The 21,737-nt window shown below is 41.5% G+C and overlaps 1 protein-coding gene across 1 annotated transcript in view; it reads left to right on the top strand.

Annotated features, from left to right (window-relative positions):
- The first annotated feature begins 342 nt into the window (after window positions 1-342).
- IL21R (interleukin 21 receptor) overlaps window positions 343-21,737 on the top strand; it is a 34,402-nt gene continuing 13,007 nt past the window's right edge. The window contains exons 1-6 of the mRNA XM_066577503.1: window positions 343-412; window positions 12,215-12,308; window positions 16,543-16,657; window positions 17,990-18,174; window positions 19,729-19,874; window positions 19,957-20,134. Of these exons, the coding sequence (XP_066433600.1) occupies window positions 12,239-12,308; window positions 16,543-16,657; window positions 17,990-18,174; window positions 19,729-19,874; window positions 19,957-20,134 (694 nt within the window). The 5' untranslated portion in view covers window positions 343-412; window positions 12,215-12,238. The remainder of the gene's footprint in view (window positions 413-12,214; window positions 12,309-16,542; window positions 16,658-17,989; window positions 18,175-19,728; window positions 19,875-19,956; window positions 20,135-21,737) is intronic.

Below are 21,737 nucleotides of genomic sequence, written 5' to 3' on the forward strand. Positions count from 1 at the left end.
CTAAGAAATAACTGAAAATAGCTCAATATATATATATTTGATAGAATAAGCCAAGTCAAGGGCTTTGACGTAATACTTGAATGAATGTCGCAATTTCTTTTAAGGGCTCTTGTCTGACTGCAAAGGCAATGACTAAAACTATGACTATTATAGGTTATCATTGTGACTAATTTGTGCATTAGAACTTTTATTCTACATCACCCACTATTTTCACAGCCACGTAGATAGATGCCGTCTGTATATTCCACTCCCCCATTACCACATCCTTCTGAGTGACATTTGGCATACAGTGTAAATGTTCAGCTGCGTAAGGCTTCAACTTCTCATCCTTCTGTCTATAGATAAAGTCACAGACTATGAACCCCCTAGAGGATTCATCATCGTAGCAGACATAATGGGCATCTAAATCAAGGTAATTCCTTATCTTGTGATGATTGTCCCACCTCCTCAGGCTCCAAATGTTAATGGTGGCATTATTAATTTTCATACAACCTATTAAGAATGAATTACTTGTGTTTTACAATATTTTCTTTATGATTTGGAGAGTTTTGTACAATTTTAAATTGCTTTTTGTGACCCATCAACATATATGTTGGAGTTCAAGTATAAAAAATATTGGTGATGGAAAATACTTCAGTATATAAAAAGGCATAGAAGCATTTTGGGACATAAAAAAAAAATTGTTGGATATTGTGTGAAATCTTTGGAAACGTGTCAGATATGCAATTGCAAATAATTTTCCTAAATGTTCTCATGTTCCTTGTACTTCGTGAGGCAATTGTATAAGTTGTCGACATTTTGGAATAGTTTTCTGAGGGTAAAATGATGCCTAGAAGACATTTTTGAAGTATTCTACCATTTATAAGGGGTAAGTGACCATATGGGCACTGATCAATTCCAAGTGTTGGTTTACAGGGGCAAGCAGTATTATATGAAACATGTATGGGAACCAATATGTAAAAGAAGAAAAAAAAACGTTTTTTTTACAGTTTTAGTATATAGATGATCTATGTTATTGACTTTGTACTTCAGAGCCATATTTATTTGGTGCCTCCACACAGCACTTTATTGGGCGAGATTTTCCCCTGTGGCTCGTTACCTCTTCGGGGTTGTATTGGGCCATAGTATGACCATGTACTACAGGATTTATTTGTACTTTTGCTATTCCACAGTACATTTGTAACAAGCAGTTGTAGAATACAGGCATCCTTTATAGCCACCTGCACTCTGTGAAATGACCTCTCTCTGCACCAATTTGCTGATTTGCAAGAGACCTTAAGAATTTCCCAACCACGACTCTGCTCTATAATGGGAATGGCACCTCTTGTAAGAAGAGGGATTCTTGTTGTAGGATTCCATTAGTGAAGTTCTAATAGTGAAGTTCTAATTAGTGAAGTGCTATAATAAAATGCTTCTAAACTGGAACTTTACTGAAAGTTGGAGGAAACAGAATGGAAAATAAGAAAAACGGAACAGAAGCGAATAAAATTAAGATTTTATTGATTTGCTTTAGAATTATAGGCTTTTGATCACATTATTGCTAGGTCTATGAGTTCAGCTTGATGAGCGCAATATGTTGGATAATATATAGAGACCTTAGCGTCTTGGATATTACACAATGAGCAGATATAAAAGGGTTGAACAGTTTTGGCTATGAACATAAAAATAAACTCTAGTGGTCCAGGACCAGTATCAACTGAAGGCCATTAGGAGTTAACAGTAGATTTTATACCACTACAAGCACAGAATTAATTCCATGGAGAAGTGGCCGTACATGCACTGAGATCTGCAGATGCCTAGGTTCTGTCCAGGAGAGCAGTGGACATCCCCTTCTGAGCACATAACAGGAGGGGTTGAAGTGGTACTAGTTGCACCTTCACCCTGGTGCCTGGGTGGGTGGGGGTTAAGGACTCTTCTGGCACCTAAAAAATCAGTAGCAGTCCAATTGGCATATTGTAGGTAAGGGAGAGGGACCAGCTACAGATTTTCCATTGGGATTCAGGAGCTCCAGGAACTGCGCTTCTAGGCCCTTGCAATAATGACCCTTTAAAATATCCTATTAACAAAAATACTGAGAATCTGTCCCAGCAATCAGCAGCACTCATGGTCCTAAATTAAAAACCTGACCAGGGAAACAGCTCCATTAATGTTCTCCTTGTGGGGGGTTTTGTCAGATTTTCCCACAATCGAAAAACATACTAACAGATTAATTGACTATTTATACAGTTGGCTCTATGATAGGGAAAGGATGTAAACGCTATTGGGTACTGAGACCACAAGACAAAATAGTGGATGAACAATAATATATCTAATCACATCAGTCCATGTCCCAATGGATCTTACATTATAGTTTATTATAGTTTACGAACACGTAGCTCGATTTTTAGGAAAGTCTATTTATCTACCAGTATTGTATAGAAGCTGCAATTATAACCCCCATATTCTTTTGACAAATCTTAACTAATATGAAGTTTGTATTCTGGTTTGATTGAGTCGGAGATCATTCACCTGTTGCATGAGTTTCATACAGGTTCCTCTTCTCTTCTGTCAATGACTAATAATGTAAAGTCTCTAGAGATATGCAAATAGTCTTGTTTATAAATGACTGTAAAGTTCAGAAATTTCTATACTTTTACTTTATCATTGAGTTTCTTGATACAAATGTACAACATGCTGTCCGAAATGACATACTATATACCAATTAGCCATAACATTAAAACTGCTTCCATAATATTGTTTAGACCCCCCTTGTGCTGCTAAAACACCTCTGACCTGTTGAGGTATGGACTCCACAAGACCCCTGAAGGTGTCCTATGGTATCTGGTTCCAAGACATAAGCTGCAGATCTAAGTTCTGTAAGTTGGGAGGTGTAGCCTCCATGGATCAGATTTATTTTTCCAGTACATCCTACAGATGATCAATGGGATTGAGATTTGGGAACTTTGGAGGAAAAGTCATCCCCTTAAACTCTTTGTAGTGTTCCTAAAAAGCATTCCCGAACAGTGTTTTCAGCATAGCAGAGTGCATGATCTTGTTGAAAGAGGGCCCTGCCATTAGTGAATTCTGGGCTATGAAGGGGCATACTTGGTCTTTCCAATATTTAAGTAGGTGGTATGGGTTAAAGTAATATCCACATGAAGGCCAGGACTCAATATTTCCCAGCAGAAAATTGCCCAGAGCATCACACTGCCTCTGCCAAATTGCTTTCTCCCATACTGCATGTTGGTGCCCAGGGGCAGATTGGGAACCCAAAGTGGCCCTGGAAAGAAATTATAAAGTGGACCCATATTGCAGACAGAGGTCAGAATGCCCTCTGCAGCTATGTTGACTATCGAAAGGGTGCATAAAATCACACGGAAAAGATGGCGCATACAGTGTGCATTCTGGCCAGCCGCTTTTACACTTGGCTGGAAAAGATAGGACTTGTCCTATCTTTTGCTGGAATATGTAGCTGGTTTCCATAGACTCCTATGAGAGCCATCAGAAAAGGGGAGGGAGTTTAGCAGCAGGTTGCATGGCTAAACTCTATCCTGCTCCCCTTACTAGCAGCTGCCATACACTGGGGAGAGAGTAGAGGGAAATTGGCCTCTATTGCCGTGATCAGTTTGGCAAACGGTGCTAAAGTCTCTCCCCCCGGCTCATGGAATTCTGGGCTGTGGTGTATATATTCAGACAAGCCGTCTGAATGGGCGAGAAAACGGGAGATTTAGCCGCGACTTGGTTGTGGCTGTCTCTCGTTCATATGATTTTCGTCCGTGATGCAGAAAGAGCCCTAATAGCCTGTGTGAAAGAACACTAACAGCCCAGATCAGAGAAAACTCTGATCCTGGTCATTTAACTCCCTATAAGCCACAGCCAGTAGTGACCACAGCATCTAGGTAGTTAGAGGGAGGAAGCTCTTTCTCTCCCGATCATACCCCGCAAATGCAATTGCAGGATACCAGTAGGTAACCATAGCAATCAACAGAGTATCAAGGATAGGTGGAGGGAATACTCAGAGGAACTATATGCCTGCCACCATATACATAGACCATTGCATGAGGTGGAGCCTGTGGACTTGGTGCCCTCCGTTATGGAGTCAGAAGTGGTTATGGATAACATGCTAGCAGAGCTATTGCTACCAGTGAAAACCATCATGGCGCTGTGCCAGGCAGTGTGGGCATCCACACAATGGCCACAGGACTGGAAAAGATCTGTCTTCATCCTTCTACCAAAGAAAGGCTCCAACTACCAAACAATTGCCCTCATTCAACATGCAAGCAAGATCCTTCTCAAAATTATACAGGAAAGACTAAAGCCCCATTTACACACACAGATGATCACTCAAAATTTGTCAGCGATCATTTTGCATTAGCGACTAATGGGCTAATCAGCCCATTAGTAACTAACTAGCTTCATTTGCATGTATTTAAAGAACAGTGTGTGGTCTGTTCTCTAAATACACAGCTATTCTTCTCCACCGGGACAGCAGCTGAAAGAATGTTATCAGCGCTGCCCACAGAGAACTCAGTGTGCGGTCCCTTTTATCAGGCAGGGCAGATTTTAAGCTGAGCTGAACTAAGCGATAAACGAAAAGTGCACGGTCAGTGCATGATGGGCACACATTTACAAGCAACTATTATCGCTCATAAGATGGCTTTTGAGTGAATTTTGAGTGATAATCGTTGTGTGTAAAAGGACCTTTAGATCAGTAGTTGAAGCGGCACTCCCTGATGCACAGGCAGGATTCCGGCGAGGACACGGCACCCGCGACCATATTGCAAACCTGCAATGGACCATGGAAAAAGTTTGAGAATACAAAAAGAATATCTACATGTGCTTCATCGACTACATCAAGGCCTTTGACTGCGTCGACCATGACAAGCTATAGCGGTCCTACAAGAGCTGGGTGTATAGGCACATCTAGTCAAGCTAATAAAATCACTTTATATCAATCAAGAAGCCACTGTGAGAACACAGTATGGGGACACAGATTGGTTTGGGATCAGCAAAGGCATCCGACAGGATTGCATCCTCTCACTCTTCTTGTTTAACCTATATGCGGAAGTGATCATGCGTAAAATGGACCTAGACGAATTGGAAATCGGGTTGAAAATAGGTGAAAGAAACATCAACAATTTCCGTAATGCAGATGACACAACTCTGCTTGCAGAAACAGAAGCCGGTCTGAAGCAGCTGATATGGGAGATTAAAACTGAAAGTGAAAAATTAGCCTCTACCTGAGTTTAAAGAAGAAGAAAATTATGACAACTGCAAAAAATGGCCAAATTCAAATCAAAATCGACAATGGGGCCATAAAATACGTGCGAGACTTCATCTTCCTTGGCTCAAAAATTGACCAGGCTGGAGAATCTATGCCAGAGATAAAACGTAGAATAGCATTGGGGCGAAGCGCGATGCTAAACATGGACAAAATCTGGAAAAGTAGGGATATCGGCATAGCAACTGAATGCAGGATAGTGAAAACCACAGTGAGGTTTTCCCCATAGCCATATATGGATGTGACATGGGCTGCGAAAAAAGCTGAAAGGAGGAGGATTGATGCGTTTGAGTTGTGGTGCTGGCGAAAGCTGCTGCCCATGCCCTGGACGGCGAGAGTAACAAACAGGGAAGTCCTGAATCGTATGAGACCCAATATATCACTGGAGGCCAAGATGGCCGGACTCAGACTCACGGATTTTGGCCGTGTAATGCGAGCAGAGTCGCTAGCAAAATCTATAATGCTTGGACTGATCAGTGGCAAAAGAAGACCTGGCCGCCAAAAACATTGTGTGCATAGATATATATAAATACTTCAAATGGGTGATAACTATCACTCACACTGATTGTTTACTATGTCCAACTTTTGAGACAATTTGGGCTGACCTTTACTCTTGTATATGTGGTTCTTAGTTAATTCCACATATATTGTGTGCTACTTAGGTCAGAGGATCGTATATAAATCATTATACTTGATCCTTGTATCTCTATCCACATATCAATAAGTAATATGAATAAAAGTGGATTTTGTTGAATTGTTGACAAACTGGGAAAAGAAAGGAATATTTGGGATTAATTCCCAGTAATGTTTGCATTGCCAACAATTTGAGTAATGTCGAATATAGCTTCTAATACTGACTAAAATCCATATATACAAGAGTAAAGGTCAGCCCAAATTGTCTCAAAAATTGGACATAGCTAGTAAACAATCAGTGTGAGACATCACCCATTTGAAGTATTTATATATATATCTATGCACACAATGTTTTTTTAATCGTTTTATAATAAAAGTTATGTTTAGATTTAGTGGTTTCCTTCGGTGACACCAATTACTTCAAAATAAGGGAACTTTTCTGCTACGGTGACTAATTCTATAGAATTGTTCAGTCTTAACCTTGTGACTACTACATGAAGGGGGCGGACATAAAACTGTCCATATACTAGTAGAGTTTTTGGCAAAGTTTTGCCTTTACCATTTATTTACTTACAGAGGTATAATTCTACTTTGATGTGGTGGCCATTTTTGCAGAAGTGAGAATAGGAAGTTCATTCATATAGTTTGCAACCTTTAAATTAGCGTCTTTATCAGTTGTTACTTTGTTACAGTGGGAAAATGGTGACGGGTCATTGTCGCACACTTATAGTCGTTGTAGTAATAATAATATAAATGTGTTTCTTAAAACAGCCTATGCAAAAATATATATATTCATATTTCCACCTTCATAGAAAATAGGTAGCAGTTAAATGGTTAACAAGCTCAATATTATAGGTTGGTATGTACAAGTAGAAGTTGAAGCTCCCACGTACGGTTCCCATAGCTTGCTAGCAAGGGGAGGAACTTCTTATTTCTGACTGCATACTTTCGGTCCAGATTGGAATGTTAATAAAGTCTATGCTATTTGGGTATATAGCAATTACGTGTTCACATAGCGACATACACCGGGGTGTAAACATATGTTAATCATCAGTGTCATTACATATTAGGCCAATCATGAGTTGTTATGATGTTGGGAGGGGTATGCATGTAATTGGTGCATCATATTCAGTATATCTGTATTGTACTTTCTTTGAATAAACCAGATGAGTATTGGGGGCTGACGGAGAGCATCCGTGAGTTCAAATACATATATTCATGCATGAAGCTTCTCATTATAACCAACCTGGAGCAAACCAGTGAAATCTTCTGGTATATGATTTATTCCTATAACATAGTGCTCAGTTAAAAGGTTTTTAAAGGTTCCTAATATATATAGGGTGCAAATTTCTAACACTGTACCTTTACTGCATATCGCAGCTTTAAGCTCCTGGGCTCTAGTGCAAAATCTGTAATAGTGCTCACAGCCTAGCATGTACCATTTCATGTGCTATTTTGGCAGAGGGATCTTTGGGCCCCTTCCAAGTGCCAGGTTGCGATTTCTACCTGTGAACCCCCTATATCAACAGCCCATACTCTGATTTTGTCATACTAATCTCCACGCTAGCAAATTTTAGCCTGGAAGAAAAACACACAACAATGGTGTCACCAATCAAGTCTGGACGTAAAAAGTGCAGCATAGAAACTGACCACGATGACGTCCGACAAACTCACATGGAGAATCGAGATGCACTAAAAAGGCACACAGCGTCTAGTGGTCACCTCCTGTAATCATCCTAGCAGTCTCTGACTACTCCTGTACCTAGACAGGCCAGTCGCCCTGAAAAGAGCAGGTCCATACTGGAATCATGGAGTCCCTGGTATTCCGTGAACATAAGGATCCACCAATAATATGTGTAGTCAGACAAGCCAAGTCAGCAGCTGGAGAGGTAATTCAGTACCTGAGAGAAACCGCAAGCCCGAGTCCAAAAACCATGTTGTTTCTGGGTCAAGGTAGCAAAGGGAAAAAAGAAAGAATAATCCAAGGCCAAGTCAAAGTTTGAAGTCCATAACAAACACCAAGCAAACATCTCCCTACAAAGGCATGAGCACCAGAGAAAAAGCCAAAAGGATTAGCAAATGAAGTGCAAGTTTAAATACCACTCCATGATAAGGTATCCTGGATGATAGACAACCCAGAAGACCCAATAAAAAGTTGGATACCTGCAGATCAGAGGCAAATCCAGTAGAATGAGCACCTGTGGTAAGTGCATGCAGAATAAAACCCCTACAAACCATGCTGCGTACGATCACTAAGCACAGTGTCGCACTGAGCTTCAAACTGGATGCCGCAGCATCCTAACAACTGGCCCATGAGTAGCGGTCCGCCTCATTCACATGGCTGTATGTGGATTTCATCCGGTAAATACACTGCATATTTGTGGACTGAAACCTGTAGTATTCATAGCGTATTCCACTTCAAATAGTGCTTTTTTGGGCAAAAAACACTGTGTAGTTTCACTCCAATTTTTTTTGCTTCAAGCATGAATACACAGCTGTCCTCCATATTTACTGCATATTTACCCAAGTCCATCAATTTCAATGGACTATTTTGTTGCGTAATAGGCACCAAAATAAGACATGCTGTGTTTTTTTCACGCTACTGAAAGGTGCATGAAACACATTGCATATCTTTTTCTCTCTCTTTATATACATGTGTCCATATATATATATATATATATATATATATATATATATATATATATATATATATACCGTGAATCTCTGAAAATAAGATCCTGTCTTATATTAATTTTTGCCTCAAAAGAGGAGCTAGGTCTTATTTTCAGGGGATGTCTTATTATACTTACCTAGCAGACTTGGTCCAGATCCCTCCTGCTGGTCTCTGGAGCTCCGACACGCTTCTTGCAGTCCTCAGCCGCCCACAGAAGATCACTTCCTGTTTATGGAATTCATAAATCCCGCCTCCAGGAAGCTATGGCTCTGATTGGTGCATCGAGCGCGGCATTGATTGGCTGAGCAGTACTCGAGAACCAATGTAATGGCTGTGATTGGTTAATCAAGCGCTGCATTGATTGGCTGAGCAGCGGTCGAAGAACCAATCACAGCCATCGTGTTGTGGAGGCGGGATTTATGAATTGTCTGAGCTGCGACATTGATTGGCCAAATCATAAATCCTGCCTCCACAGCACGATGGCTGTGATTGGTTCTTCTATCGCTTCTCAGCCAATCAATGCAGAGCTCGATGAACCAATCACAGCCATTGCTTCTTGGAGGACCAATCAGAGCACATGGCGTCAGACAGCAACCCTTTGAGTGTAATGAAGTAAGATAAGTTCTACAACCCACTAAAATTACAGGGCCACAGAGTGGGCTGGCAAGTGGGTCATTAGCACACTGTACAATCCTAAATATTTACCATGGGCCTTACCTGGGGGCTTTATGCCTCACTGCCCCCACAGACCAGCATACCCCTTATAATCACAGTGCAAAGTTATGCTATAGAATAGCCGCTTCTGAATTTAGGAGAGCCCTATTACATCTCACAACTGAGAATTCGCTACATTTGTATCTAGTATAAGAAATCATCTATGCACTAAACAACCTGGACTCCAGGTTGATATAACTGCACTGATTCACTGTAGCAAACTATGAATTAGTGTATTTAGTGTGCTGAATGTGATCTAAACTGGACACAATTGTGGCAAACTCTCTACTGTGTTAGGCCTTAGTCAGACGGGCGTTTTTTCGCGCGATTTGCGGATCACATGACGGATGCGCATCCGCAAATCGCGTGACCGGTGCGCGCAAGTCACCCGCAAATCGCCCGAAAATCTGCTCCTAGCCGCGTTTCATTAGAAACGGACCGGAGCTGTCCAGCGCATTGCATTCAATGGAGACGGCAATAGAGCCGCCTCCATTTAAAGCAATGCGCTGCGGGCGAGCCCGGGATGAATTGTCGGTAAGGGCTTAAATATATAAGCCCTTCCCTGCAATTCATCCTAAAATGTGTTAAAATAAAAAAAAAATTGTATACTCACCTTCTCCCGGCAGCCGGAGCTCCGCGTGGCCGTCCTGCAGTGGGTGTGAAGGGGGTGTGAGTCAGACCTGCCCCCTGATTGGCTCAGCGCTGAGCCAATCAGAGGCATGCCTCACTCACACCCATTCATGAATTCATGAATGGATGTGAGTCAGACCTGCCCCTGATTGGCTCAGCGCTGAGAGGCAGCAGTCACTCACCCATTCATGAATTCATGAATGGGTGTGTGAGTGTTTTCAGCCTCTGATTGGTCAGGGCTGTGACCAATCAGAGGCAGATCATTCAGCAGGCGGGGATTTTAAAGCCCTGCCGGCTGAATAGTGCCGAGAAGCAGTTCAGGAGAACTGACAGCGGCCGCGGCTGGACTCCGGCTGCAGCGGAAAGGTGAGTATACAATTTTTTTTTATTTTAACACATTTTAGGATGAATTGCAGGGAAGGGCTTATATATTTAACCCCTTCCCGACAATTCACCCCGCGCACGCCGGCAGCCCATTGCTTTCAATGGAGCGGCTGTATTGCTGCTCCATTGAATTCAATGGGCAAACATCGTTCTTCTCTGCCACAGCTGTTACAGCTGTGGCAGAGAAGAAGGATTTGTCTTCTATATGTTCTCAATGGGGTTGGCGCTGCTGCCGCCGGCCCCATTGAGCGCATATACAGAAGAGAACAGGAATCGCAGATCGCAGATAGGTGCGATCTGCGATTTTTTGTTCTATAATTTATCGGACGAGCGCATAAAAAGCGCTCATGTGTCCAATACCATTGCAAAGCAATGGTTTTATAAAATCGCCGGACGCATGCGCATGCGCAAATCGCGGCTAAAAACGCCCGTCTGACTAAGGCCTTAAGGGAAATGTGTCACCATAAAATTATCTGCAGTTTAAATCAAGCCTTCATGTTTAACATAATTTCTTAAGAATTTTAGTTTATTTATTTTTAAATAAATTATGATGTCATGATCTATATTTAAAAATCTTGAAATCTTGTAGTTTTCACTCTGACCACTGATCCTTATAATAGTCTGACACTTCCTGTTTTACAGCTAGCACTTCTCAGTAGTCATCTCATTATAATGCCAGATATCACCTATACATCTGATGGGTGGTTCATTCCTCGATAGTGGGCCTGGACTCTCTGCAGTAAGAGAACTTCAACCACTCCTCTAGACTCTTGATTGAGTATGACTCTAGCAGCCAGTCACAGCCAGAGGGAGGAGTTGACAATCGCTAACTAGCGAAAGTCCAGGACCAGTATCCAGCAATCAACCACCCATTGGACTGTGCTTGTGTCATTTACTGTACATATGGCCCACAGTGGTTTCAAAGGTTGATTTCGGGGGGCCTGAGGTTGCTGAATAGAGAGCAGGGTATGTATATCCTGTTTCTAATGTCAGCGTCCTTGCCAGAGGCGTAACTTGAAGCAGCTGGGTTCCAGTGCAAAATCTGGACTGGGCCCCCAACTACAAAGCTTCATTGATAGAAAGAAATTTTCCTCACATCCCTCATTCAGGCGCAACTACACTCCATAGCCATGAGCGTAGTTGCGCCCACAGTAGTGGGTTGTCGCCCTACAGAGTTTCTCGGACCTATATAGCACTTGGCCATGTGAATGCACCTAATGAGGGTTTTTGTGTAGTTTGATCCTGCAGCCATACTCCCTTTCATCTCTCCCTTACTTCTTGCTAACATTATATAATATATGTTTTTGGATTGTTTATAGGCATGGAGACACATAGCTCTGCATAGGTGCTGTAGACACACAACGGTATGAGATTTTTAATAAAGACTATAAGCGGATTTTATCATGCTGAATCTGCCGTAAAAAAGTCACAACTTTTGGTGCAAACCTCACTTGCAAAAAAAATCACAACTTTTTAAATTTACGCAAGCTTACCACACTTAACAAAGGAGAAACAGTGGATGTGGCTTTTTGTATAATTTACATGAGAAACTAGTGTAAAAACATTTCTGAAATTGATGCCAGCTCATGGCAGACAGCCTGACACCCGCCTAATGTATGAAGAGGCGTGTGCCGCAACATGCGTCAATGGGGATCATATTGGGACCAGTGATTGAAATGGCGGTCTTAATAAATTCCCTCCTACATGTAATGTTTCACTGTTTATATTGCAGGCACAGAAGCAATAAAGTTTGCAAAAAGTTACAAAATTATACAAACCCTTTTAAGTGGCTTTATAATTAAAGTACACATAGTATTAGATTGGTGACCACAGTTCTTTCTTTACTAGTCACAGTAATATCTTTAACCACAGAATATTCCGTCTTGTTATAATATAAAATAATTTTTTTTTTATTACAGGGGAGAACATAGGGTGTTAAGAAGATGAAGAACAAAAGCTGCCAACCAATAGCAATGCTGATTCTACTGGCACTAGGTGTCATTACACCAGTATGTAAGTACCGAAGCGGCGTCTGCTGTTTGTTCCATCACTTACCACACCCCCTATATATTACTCTTTTCCCCTCCTAGCCACATCAATACTAAACCTCTTCACAAACATCTGCTGACTCAGATACTGACAGACTGAAATAACATTTGAAAGAAATGACTCATAATATGATATTGTTACTTTATAACAAGACTCTCAACATTGTACAGTTGAAAGAAAAAGTAAGTGAACCCTTTGACATTACCTGGATTTTCATACTGATTACTAAAAAAATGTGTTCTGATTGTTATCTAAGTCTCAAATATAGACAAACACAATCTAAGACCCCATTTGCACTGACAGATGATTGCTCAAAAGTCGCTCAAACGATCTATCGTTTGAGCGATCATCTTTGCGTAGTCTATAGTAGCTAAGTAGCTACTAAAGAGCTATGCAGGCAGAGCGGGACACCGCCGCTATAGCTCGGCGAACAATACAGCTGTTTTGCATATTCAAACAGCTGCACTGTTCTCTGTGCTTACAGCCCATGTCCCCCTGTGAACTATCGGCGCTGCTGACTGCTGATAAGAGTTCATCGCTCAATTCTAGAATTGAATGATGAATGACTCGTGTATGAAAACTGTGCAATGTCCGTGCATTTAGACCCAATGGTTATCGCTCAAAAGACTGTTTTTTAGCGCGTTTTAAGCAAGAATCGTTGTGTCTAAATGGGCCTTTACTATTAACAGTTAAACTGTTCATGTCTTTTATTGAGCCTAGAGGGTAACATCTAGAGTACAAGGAGAAAAAGTAAGTGAACCATTGAATTTAATAAACAGTAGACTTCCCTTCAGCAGTAATCACCTCGACCAATCATTTCCTGTTGCTGCAAATAAGATTTGCACAATGTTGGAAAGGAATCTTGGACCATTCCTCTCTGCTAATAAGTTTCAGTTCATTAATATTTCTGGGATGCCTTGCATCCACAATCCTCTTCAGGTCATGCCACAGCATCTCAATAAGGTTAAGATCAGGACTCTTACTTGGCCACTCTAAAGCACAAATCTTTTTTTGATGATTCTTTAATTGATTTACTTGTGTGCTTTTGGTCAATGTCTTGTTACATGACACAACATCTCCTCAGCTTGAGGTCATAGACTGCTACCCTTACATTCTCCTGTAAAATGTTTTGATACCGTAGAATTCATTGTTCTCTAATTGATCACAAGGTGTCCAGGCTGTGAGACAGCAAAGCAGCCAAGTCATGATGCTCCTTCCACCATGCTTCACAGTTGGAATGAGAGTTTCATGTTGGTGTACAGTGTTCTTTTTTCTCCAAACGTATCACTGTACCTTTGTACTAAAAAGTTCCATTTTTGTTTTATCTGTCCATAGAACATTTTCCCAGAATACTTGTGGAACATTCAGGTTGTCTTAGGCAAACTTGAGATGAGCCGCAATGTTTTTCTTAGACCGGAGCTGCTTCCTTTGTGGTGTTCTTCCGTGATCACCATTCTTGCTCAGTCTTTTTCTAATAGTGGACACATAAACAGAGGCTGTTGCGGTCTGTAGAGTCCTCTTTAGGTCTTTTGCTGTTGTCCTTGGGTTTTTTGTCATCTTTTTTTGCCCGTTGGGCTCTTGGAGTAATCTTAAAGGAAACCTAAATTATGCTGCCAGTAGCCCTAACAGCACTACAAGTTAGTTTATGAGTCACATTCAGGCAGGTGACAGGATCCCTTTAACAGGTCACTCACTCCTAGAGTAGCAACAGTGCTGAATTTTCTCCATTTGTAGTTAATTTGTCTAACTGTAGATTGGTGTACAGCAGCTCTTTAACAATGCTTTTGTAACTTTCTTCAGCGTCATGCCTCTTTCTTACACTATTCACATTTGTTCCGTTGTTACTGACTACAATTGCTTCTTTCCAGTTCTGTCCAGGGGTTCCATAATTTCATTGGAAAAAATAGTGCATCATGATGCACTATTTTTTCCAGCATTTGACAGAACCTCTAGATGGATCTAGTTGACAGAAATCTAAATAGAGCCTAACACATCTCCTGAGGTCTTCTGAAAGTTGTTTACATGGAGACATGGTTCACACTAACCAATCTTTCTTGAGAAGTACAGATTTGTCAGTAACCAGGCTTTGTGACCTTTATTTAATGGACAATAAACCTGTAAAACCCACATTTCCCATCTCATCTCTTTCATTGATACACCTTTAGCAAATTGGCAAGAAGTCATCTCAAAGGTTCATTTACTTTTTCTCTCTGCACGGTTGATGATTACTAAATGTGCACAATAAAAGACATGAAAGATACAACCGTTTGCATGCTATTTGTTACATTGTGTTTGCTTATAATTGTGACTTAGATAACAATCAGATCACATTTTATTAGTAATCAATGCAGAAATTCAAGTAATTCCAAAGGGTTCATTCACTTATCTTGCAACTGTATATATAGTAAAGGTTAAAGCTATTGATATGATGTCTTAGTTAAAAGTCAGAATATAAATCATCATTATTATTTCAAATTCTAGCATTGCTGCGCTTCTGTTTATGGACTGTGTCTAGTATTGCAATTCAGTGCTGTAATTCCAGACATCGGGCAATAGACTGTCTAAGGCCTCCTGCACACGGGCGGGTCGGACGCCACATGCGGGATTCCCTCAGCGGAGTTCGACCCGGTACCATAACTTAACTCTCCGCTGTCTTCCTCCTCTGTTGCGTATGTGCCGGCCAGAGTGCCAGCGCACATTTACTGTACAGAGGACGCTGCACCGTCGCTAAGGTGATGACGTGGCTCCTGCGACCATTGCAGAGTGGCCGCAGGATGGACGGCTTCCATTGATTTCATGGAATTCCATGGAATTCTCCCTCACAAGTGGAAAATCACAGTCAATTTCCGCTCGTGGGCAGGAAATCGCGTATTCTCATAGCATGCTATAGGCTAGATTTGCTGCAGAATACGGAGACGCAATCCCGCTCCGGATTTCACAATGCAAATCTGGCTGTGTGCAGGGGGCCTAAGGCTGGTTTCATATAATGGAAGAAAAAGTGCTGCATGCATCACCTTTTCTTCCATCAAAAACCTGGATTATAGTCAATGGGTTCCGTCCAGACATGGAGCCATTCAGCCACGGTGATTCCCCTTTCCTGCTCCCCAAATAGAGCAGGAAAGCAGAACCCCGAGCGCAGATGTGAAACCACTCTAAGCATGCTTGATTTTATAGTTCCACAACAGCTGAAGGACCATGGGTTGGAGACCACTGTCTTAAGGATATGTTATGAATCTTTAAAAAGGATGGGAGCCCTTTAAAAAAATGTCAGGACTGCATATTTTCTTCTAATACCCATAGTAAACAATTAGGTCTCCCTTGGACAAGTTTTATTAAAGTACAGATGTGTCCTTTCTTACCTTTTTGTTGACATTTATGAAGATGTGTGCTGCAAAATGACCAGTTTAGAATAAAAAAAGTGATTTTGTGATACTCTGTCAGGAGATGTTTATCCTATATGTGTCTATTATGACCACCTAGTGGTTGTGATTTGAATTGCAGTCTGTCTTATGTATTCAAAAACTGAAGACCTTAAAGGGGTTGTCCCGCGCCGAAACGGGGTTTTTTTTTCCAACCCCCCCCCCCTCCCCCCCCCGTTCGGCGCGAGACAACCCCGATGCAGGGGTTAAAAAAGAACACCGCACAGCGCTTACCTGAATCCCCGCGCTCTGGTGACTTCTTACTTACCTGCTGAAGATGGCTGCCGGGATCTTCTCCCTCGGTGGACCGCAGGGCTTCTGTGCGGGCCATTGCCGATTCCAGCCTCCTGATTGGCTGGAATCGGCACGTGACGGGGCGGAGCTACCAGGAGCCGGTCTTCGGCACGAGCGGCCCCATTCAGAAAACAAGACGACCGGACTGCGCAAGCGCGTCTAATCCGGTGATTAGACGCTGAAAATTAGACGGCTCCATGGAAACGAGGACGCCAGCAACGGAACAGGTAAGTGAATAACTTCTGTATGGCTCATAAGTAATGCACAATGTACATTACAAAGTGCATTAATATGGCCATACAGAAGTGTATAGACCCACTTGCTTTCGCGGGACAACCCCTTTAACTAAATTCATTAAAAGTTAATAGTGGGCACATGTGTGCATCCTTTTCCATATGTACCTGTATAGGAGATGTTTAATAACTCTATATTATGCAGCTTGTATATGACAAGACTTCATATGGGTATCTTTCCTGATGTTTTAGCTAAGTGCTGCCAGGATCTTCTGTGTTATGTAGACTTCATAGACACGCTGACATGTGAATATCGCAAGGACAAAGACCTGAACACCACTGTTTCCCATATACTGACGGCTAATTGGTAAGAATGTAAGCCTCCATTCCGGTAACATCACATGTGATAGAAGATTTGTGTTTTCCCATAAATGACGTCATTTTCTTAGAATAAAATATGTCAGCTGCAGGCCAATAATATACAGTTCTAGTGCGATCAGCTCCAGTCATGGCTGCCATCTGTACTGGTGTAGCTCCAGCTGCAAGTCAATTTCCATTCTGTACGCTTGGTACCTGCTACTTCTCTAAAAAACCACAGAAGTTCTGAGCATTTCCCCTACAGTAGAAAAAAAATCCCCAGTGATTATCACCGCTTTTCGTTTCTCAGATTGTTAAAATGTCTATTTCTTGGTTATACCTCTTCTTTGGTAAGCTTGCTAGCAACCAATATCAACTCATGTGTATGAAAGTAGCGATGTACCTATAAGGGGTGCAGAGAAAGCGGACGTACCTAGGACCTAGTGCTTTATAGGCCCAAAGGCCCCTTTGACATATAAAAAGACCCCACTATTATAAATGGCACATGTTGGGCAGTACTAAAGATTTTGTATTAGGCACCTGGGAATTTCTAGCTATGCCTCTATATGGAAGTATTAGATGAACACTGTATGTGAGTATTATTTAGGCACTATATGGTGGAATTAATTGGACAATATGATGGTATTGGTATTATTAGACAGAATGGTATTATTACTGAATGACAGCATTGTGTTGACAATATATAGCAGTGTATTATAGGCATACTTTACGGCATTATGTGGCAGCATTACTTTATAGATGATTTCAAAACTATGAGAAAACCTGTCTAAAAAGAGACAAGGAGGAGGTGGAACTTTGCTTGTTGCATGCCATGTTTCTAGCCAGTGCCAACATAGGGAAGGATGCACTAAGTGGTTATTACCTGGGTCAGGGAAAGAACACCCATGATATGGAACAGTTTCTTATAGGAACTTCTTCCTTCAAATTCTTGCTGTCTTGCACATACCTCAGTTGCTCACCGGCCCGCTACACCACTGTAATACCCTACTACCATGGGCAATTATTATTATTTAACATTATAATGGATTATAGCCCAAGATTACAAGATTAAAAAACATGGCTGCTTTTTCTAAAAATAGTGCCCCATCTGTCCACAGGTTGTAGGTGGTATTACAATTCAGCCCAATTCACTTCAAAAGAGCATAGCTACAATACCTGACATAACCCATGGACAGGTGTGATACTGTTTTTGGAAGAAAGCAGCCATACAACCCAATCTAGCTGTGGATTTCCGGGAGATGATCCCCATGCGCAATTATTCAGCAGGATGATCTTGAAGAATATATAGCTTATTAACTAAAATATTTTTCTTTCATCAAAGGACTTCTGAAGAATCAAATGATATGTGTGTTGTAGTTGAGTGCGAGAATAAACATGGTTACGTTTGCACCATGGACATGGAAGACGCCAGTGTGGATGACATCTGCACAGTTACTATAACCACTAATATCAAGGAACGATACTATTCAAATGAGATCTGCAAACCTTTCAGGATAGGTGACTATTGTAAGTTATGCCACTGCTTCTAATTATGGTTAAAGGTCGTTGGTAAAGATTAGCAAAATGGTGTATGCTTCATTTCCAGAAATAGTGCTTCCCTTGTCCATTGTAACAAAGTCAACTGGAGATGTAGAACACTATTGGATTTGGCTTAGGGCTAAACCAAGGAACAAGCAAAGGGATTGTGCATTCTTCACCCTTAACTCTCTCAAGGAGGTACACACTTTCCCACAGGGAATACCCAAATTCCTATCACCCGAGTAGTGTCTGTTAGATATGGCTGAAGCCACCAAGTCAAGGTACCAAGGCAGCGAGCAAGAATCATTGTCAGTTGGAGTATGAGTTGAGATAGGTGTTTAGGTAAAGGTCAGGACAGGCAACAAATAGACGAGTTCAAGAACACAAGCCGGTTCAATAACAAATAGAAGACGAACAAACCCACCTTTGCGGACTCAAGAAGCAAAACGGTCTTATCGCTCAGGTACAGATTGATGTGGAAGGTTCCTTAAGAGGCCACTTCTGCAAATACACATTCTTCCATCCGTGCCCCCTCACCTGATTGCCTGTCACACTCTGAACATCTCCTATGTATACTGCATGGACCTCTATGCAGTACAGCCTCCTGTTTGATGCTTATCAGACACCATCTTGATGCTGAGATTTCTCCCTGCTCACTTTTTTTTAGTTTGCTAACACTCCCATGATCAATCAGCACAGTAAAACATGACCAGCTAGAGCCAGTGACATCTCTACCTGCTGGGAAAACAGTGCCATCACCTTCTGTATTGCATATTCACCTAAATAAACTGCAGACCATAATTATACAGTTAGGAGGATGAACTGTGATCTCCTTCATCATAACTGTGTGACAGGAGTCTCTAATCATCACCAGTAACTGTGATGGGAGTTTTTGTTCCCCCTATGAAGAGCTTGTGTGGTAGAGCCCACATAATATCATTATTCTGAATGAGAATGAGGTTTCAGCGAACATAAAGCCAAATAATTTTCAGGTGGTCAAATTAGATCACATGACTCACCTAAGAGAAGGAGGCCAGGAATTTTCAAGGAATAACTAACCAAGATAACACTAGACTACTTACATATGCTGGGGGGATAGTTACATAATGAACAAATTTTTTTGCTGGAGTGGCTCCTTAAGAAGACTGGGGTATTTGGGTATTGGCTTGAGTTGGAGATAATTAGCATGCACTGGCCTCTTAAGAGTCTTGTTGCTGGCTCATGCACACAACCCATGGCTAGAGTAGTGCAATGCTGAAACATAGCAGCAGACACAAGAAGAAAATGACCAATACCCAGAGAGATGAACTAGCAGATTGTGACCTCCTTTGATGCGTCTGCTATTGTAGCTCATTCCTATTCACTTAAGTGAAAATGAGCTGCAATACCAGACACAGTCCATGCTCAAGAGTGGCACTATTTCTGTAAAAAAAAATAGGAACCTCTTTTGTAATACCAGGTAACCCTTTTAAATTGAGTTTATTGCTGTAGACCGTGCTGAAAGGAAGAGATTTATCATGAAATCTTGGCCTTTTTTGACAGTCCAGCCAGTGCCACCGGTCAATCTCACAGTGTCTCTTTCTGAAAACTATCACATTTCCTGGGAAACGTTTTATGATAACCACATCTTTAGAAGTGGGGAACTAGCGTATGAGCTGAGCTACAAGAAGGATGGAGAATCATGGTTGGTAAGAAGACCTATCTATTCTAAGTCAAAGGGTTGATGAATACTGATAAAAGATTAATCCATGCATCTTTATGGTTTGCTAGAACCAAACGATCATCCAGGTACTTGAAGATGAAAAAAATATGGTCCTCCTGAGGTCATCTTTTCAAGCTGATGAACAATATGTAGCCAGAATTCGAGCACAGCCTAAAAGTATGTCTATATATAAAGGACACTGGAGTGAATGGAGCACATCGGTCACATGGTCAACCCCAACAGATGGTATGAAGACTTTACCTAATGTCTTGAATGAAATTGCTATCGGACATGAAAAAAAACAGTATATATTTGGTTTTAGGGTAGTAATATAAAGAACGCATTTGTCTTAGAAAGGTTCTTCAAGTTAAATATTTCTTGACATGTGACCTACACATGGCATTAGTTGGTGTATAAAGAAATCTGGGACTAAATAACAAGTTAGCCATTGGTATTTTCATAATTAGAGCTATATAGAACCTCATAAAGTATAGATAAATCCATATCTGAGGCCTGGCAAGACCAGACGGGTGTGGTTGTTTACCAAGTTGTTCGCCTGGAGCTTCAGATGCCCACCTGTGCTCACTAACTAAAGCTGGCCAATGGCCATACATTATAGATTTCAGATTTATATCATTTTGATTTTTTGTCATTTTTTTGTGTGACAAAGATCATGAGAGGCCAAGAATGAAGGTAGTCATCTATAAAAAAGTCAATCTGTCTTGTTGGATGTTTTTGGTCATTGGCCGATGGAGCTGTTGCCAGACTTGGAAAGTCATTCATGAAAAATGACAGATTTGCATCATGGATCCTACACGATTCTATGGGCCCTTACTGTACTTCCATATGTGCCTGGCTTCATGCAGAGACATATGGAGGTTTAGTCGCAGCTCCATTGAACTCTTCCAGGAAAAAATATATTTCCTATGTACAGCACTCAATGCATTCTGTACTGCAGCACACGGAGGTGTACTGGATGCCATACAAGGCTCTGTCAGAAGCATGAGCCTTTATGCTGCATAAACTAGTGAAATATGTCCTCCCTTATTTATTAAAAATGGAATCTCGCAGATTTTTTACATCTGATTCAATCTTTTTGACCAGGCGTACTCTCCTTATTCAGATAACCAGGATTCCAATTCCACAGACCCCTGCAGTTTGTTTATTAGGCCTCTTGGACGAGGAACAATGGCAGCACTATGCTCATATGTTTCTCTGTAACTCCCTAACTCACAAAGCAATAGCATTACAACTGATAAATGACAAACCTCCAACTTTATCACAATGGAGGAATATACTGTGTTTCCCCCCAAATAAGACACTATCTTATATTAATTTTTGTCCCAGAAGAAGCACTAGGTCTTATTATCGGAGAATGTCTTATTTTACTTACCTAGCAGCCGCGGTCTGAGTCCCTCCCGCTGGTCTCCAGAGATCTGTAGCTCTGTTGTGCGCTCTGCACTGCTTGGCTGCCGACAGAACATCATTTTCTGGTCACAGGATTCAAAATTCCGCCTCCAAGGAAGCGACGGCTCTGATTGGTTCAGCGAGCGCTGCTCTCAGCCAATCAATGCAACGCCTACTGAACAAACACGATATCTGTGATTGCTTCAGGAAGCGACTCTCTCAGCTAATCACAGCTGTCGCATTGGTTCAGCGAGCACTGCATTGATTGGCTGAGAGCAGAGTCGCTGAATCAATCAGAGCCATCACTTCCTGGGGGTGGGATTTATGAACCCTGCAACCAGGAAACGATCTTCTGTCAGCATCCAAGGAGTGCAGAATGTGCAGCGAGACCAGCGAGAGGGACCCGGACTGCGCTGGCTAGGTAATGTATTCATTTTTTTAA

Source organism: Eleutherodactylus coqui, chromosome 8 (genome assembly GCF_035609145.1).
Source record: "Eleutherodactylus coqui strain aEleCoq1 chromosome 8, aEleCoq1.hap1, whole genome shotgun sequence".
Classification (NCBI taxonomy): Eukaryota; Metazoa; Chordata; class Amphibia; order Anura; family Eleutherodactylidae; genus Eleutherodactylus; species Eleutherodactylus coqui.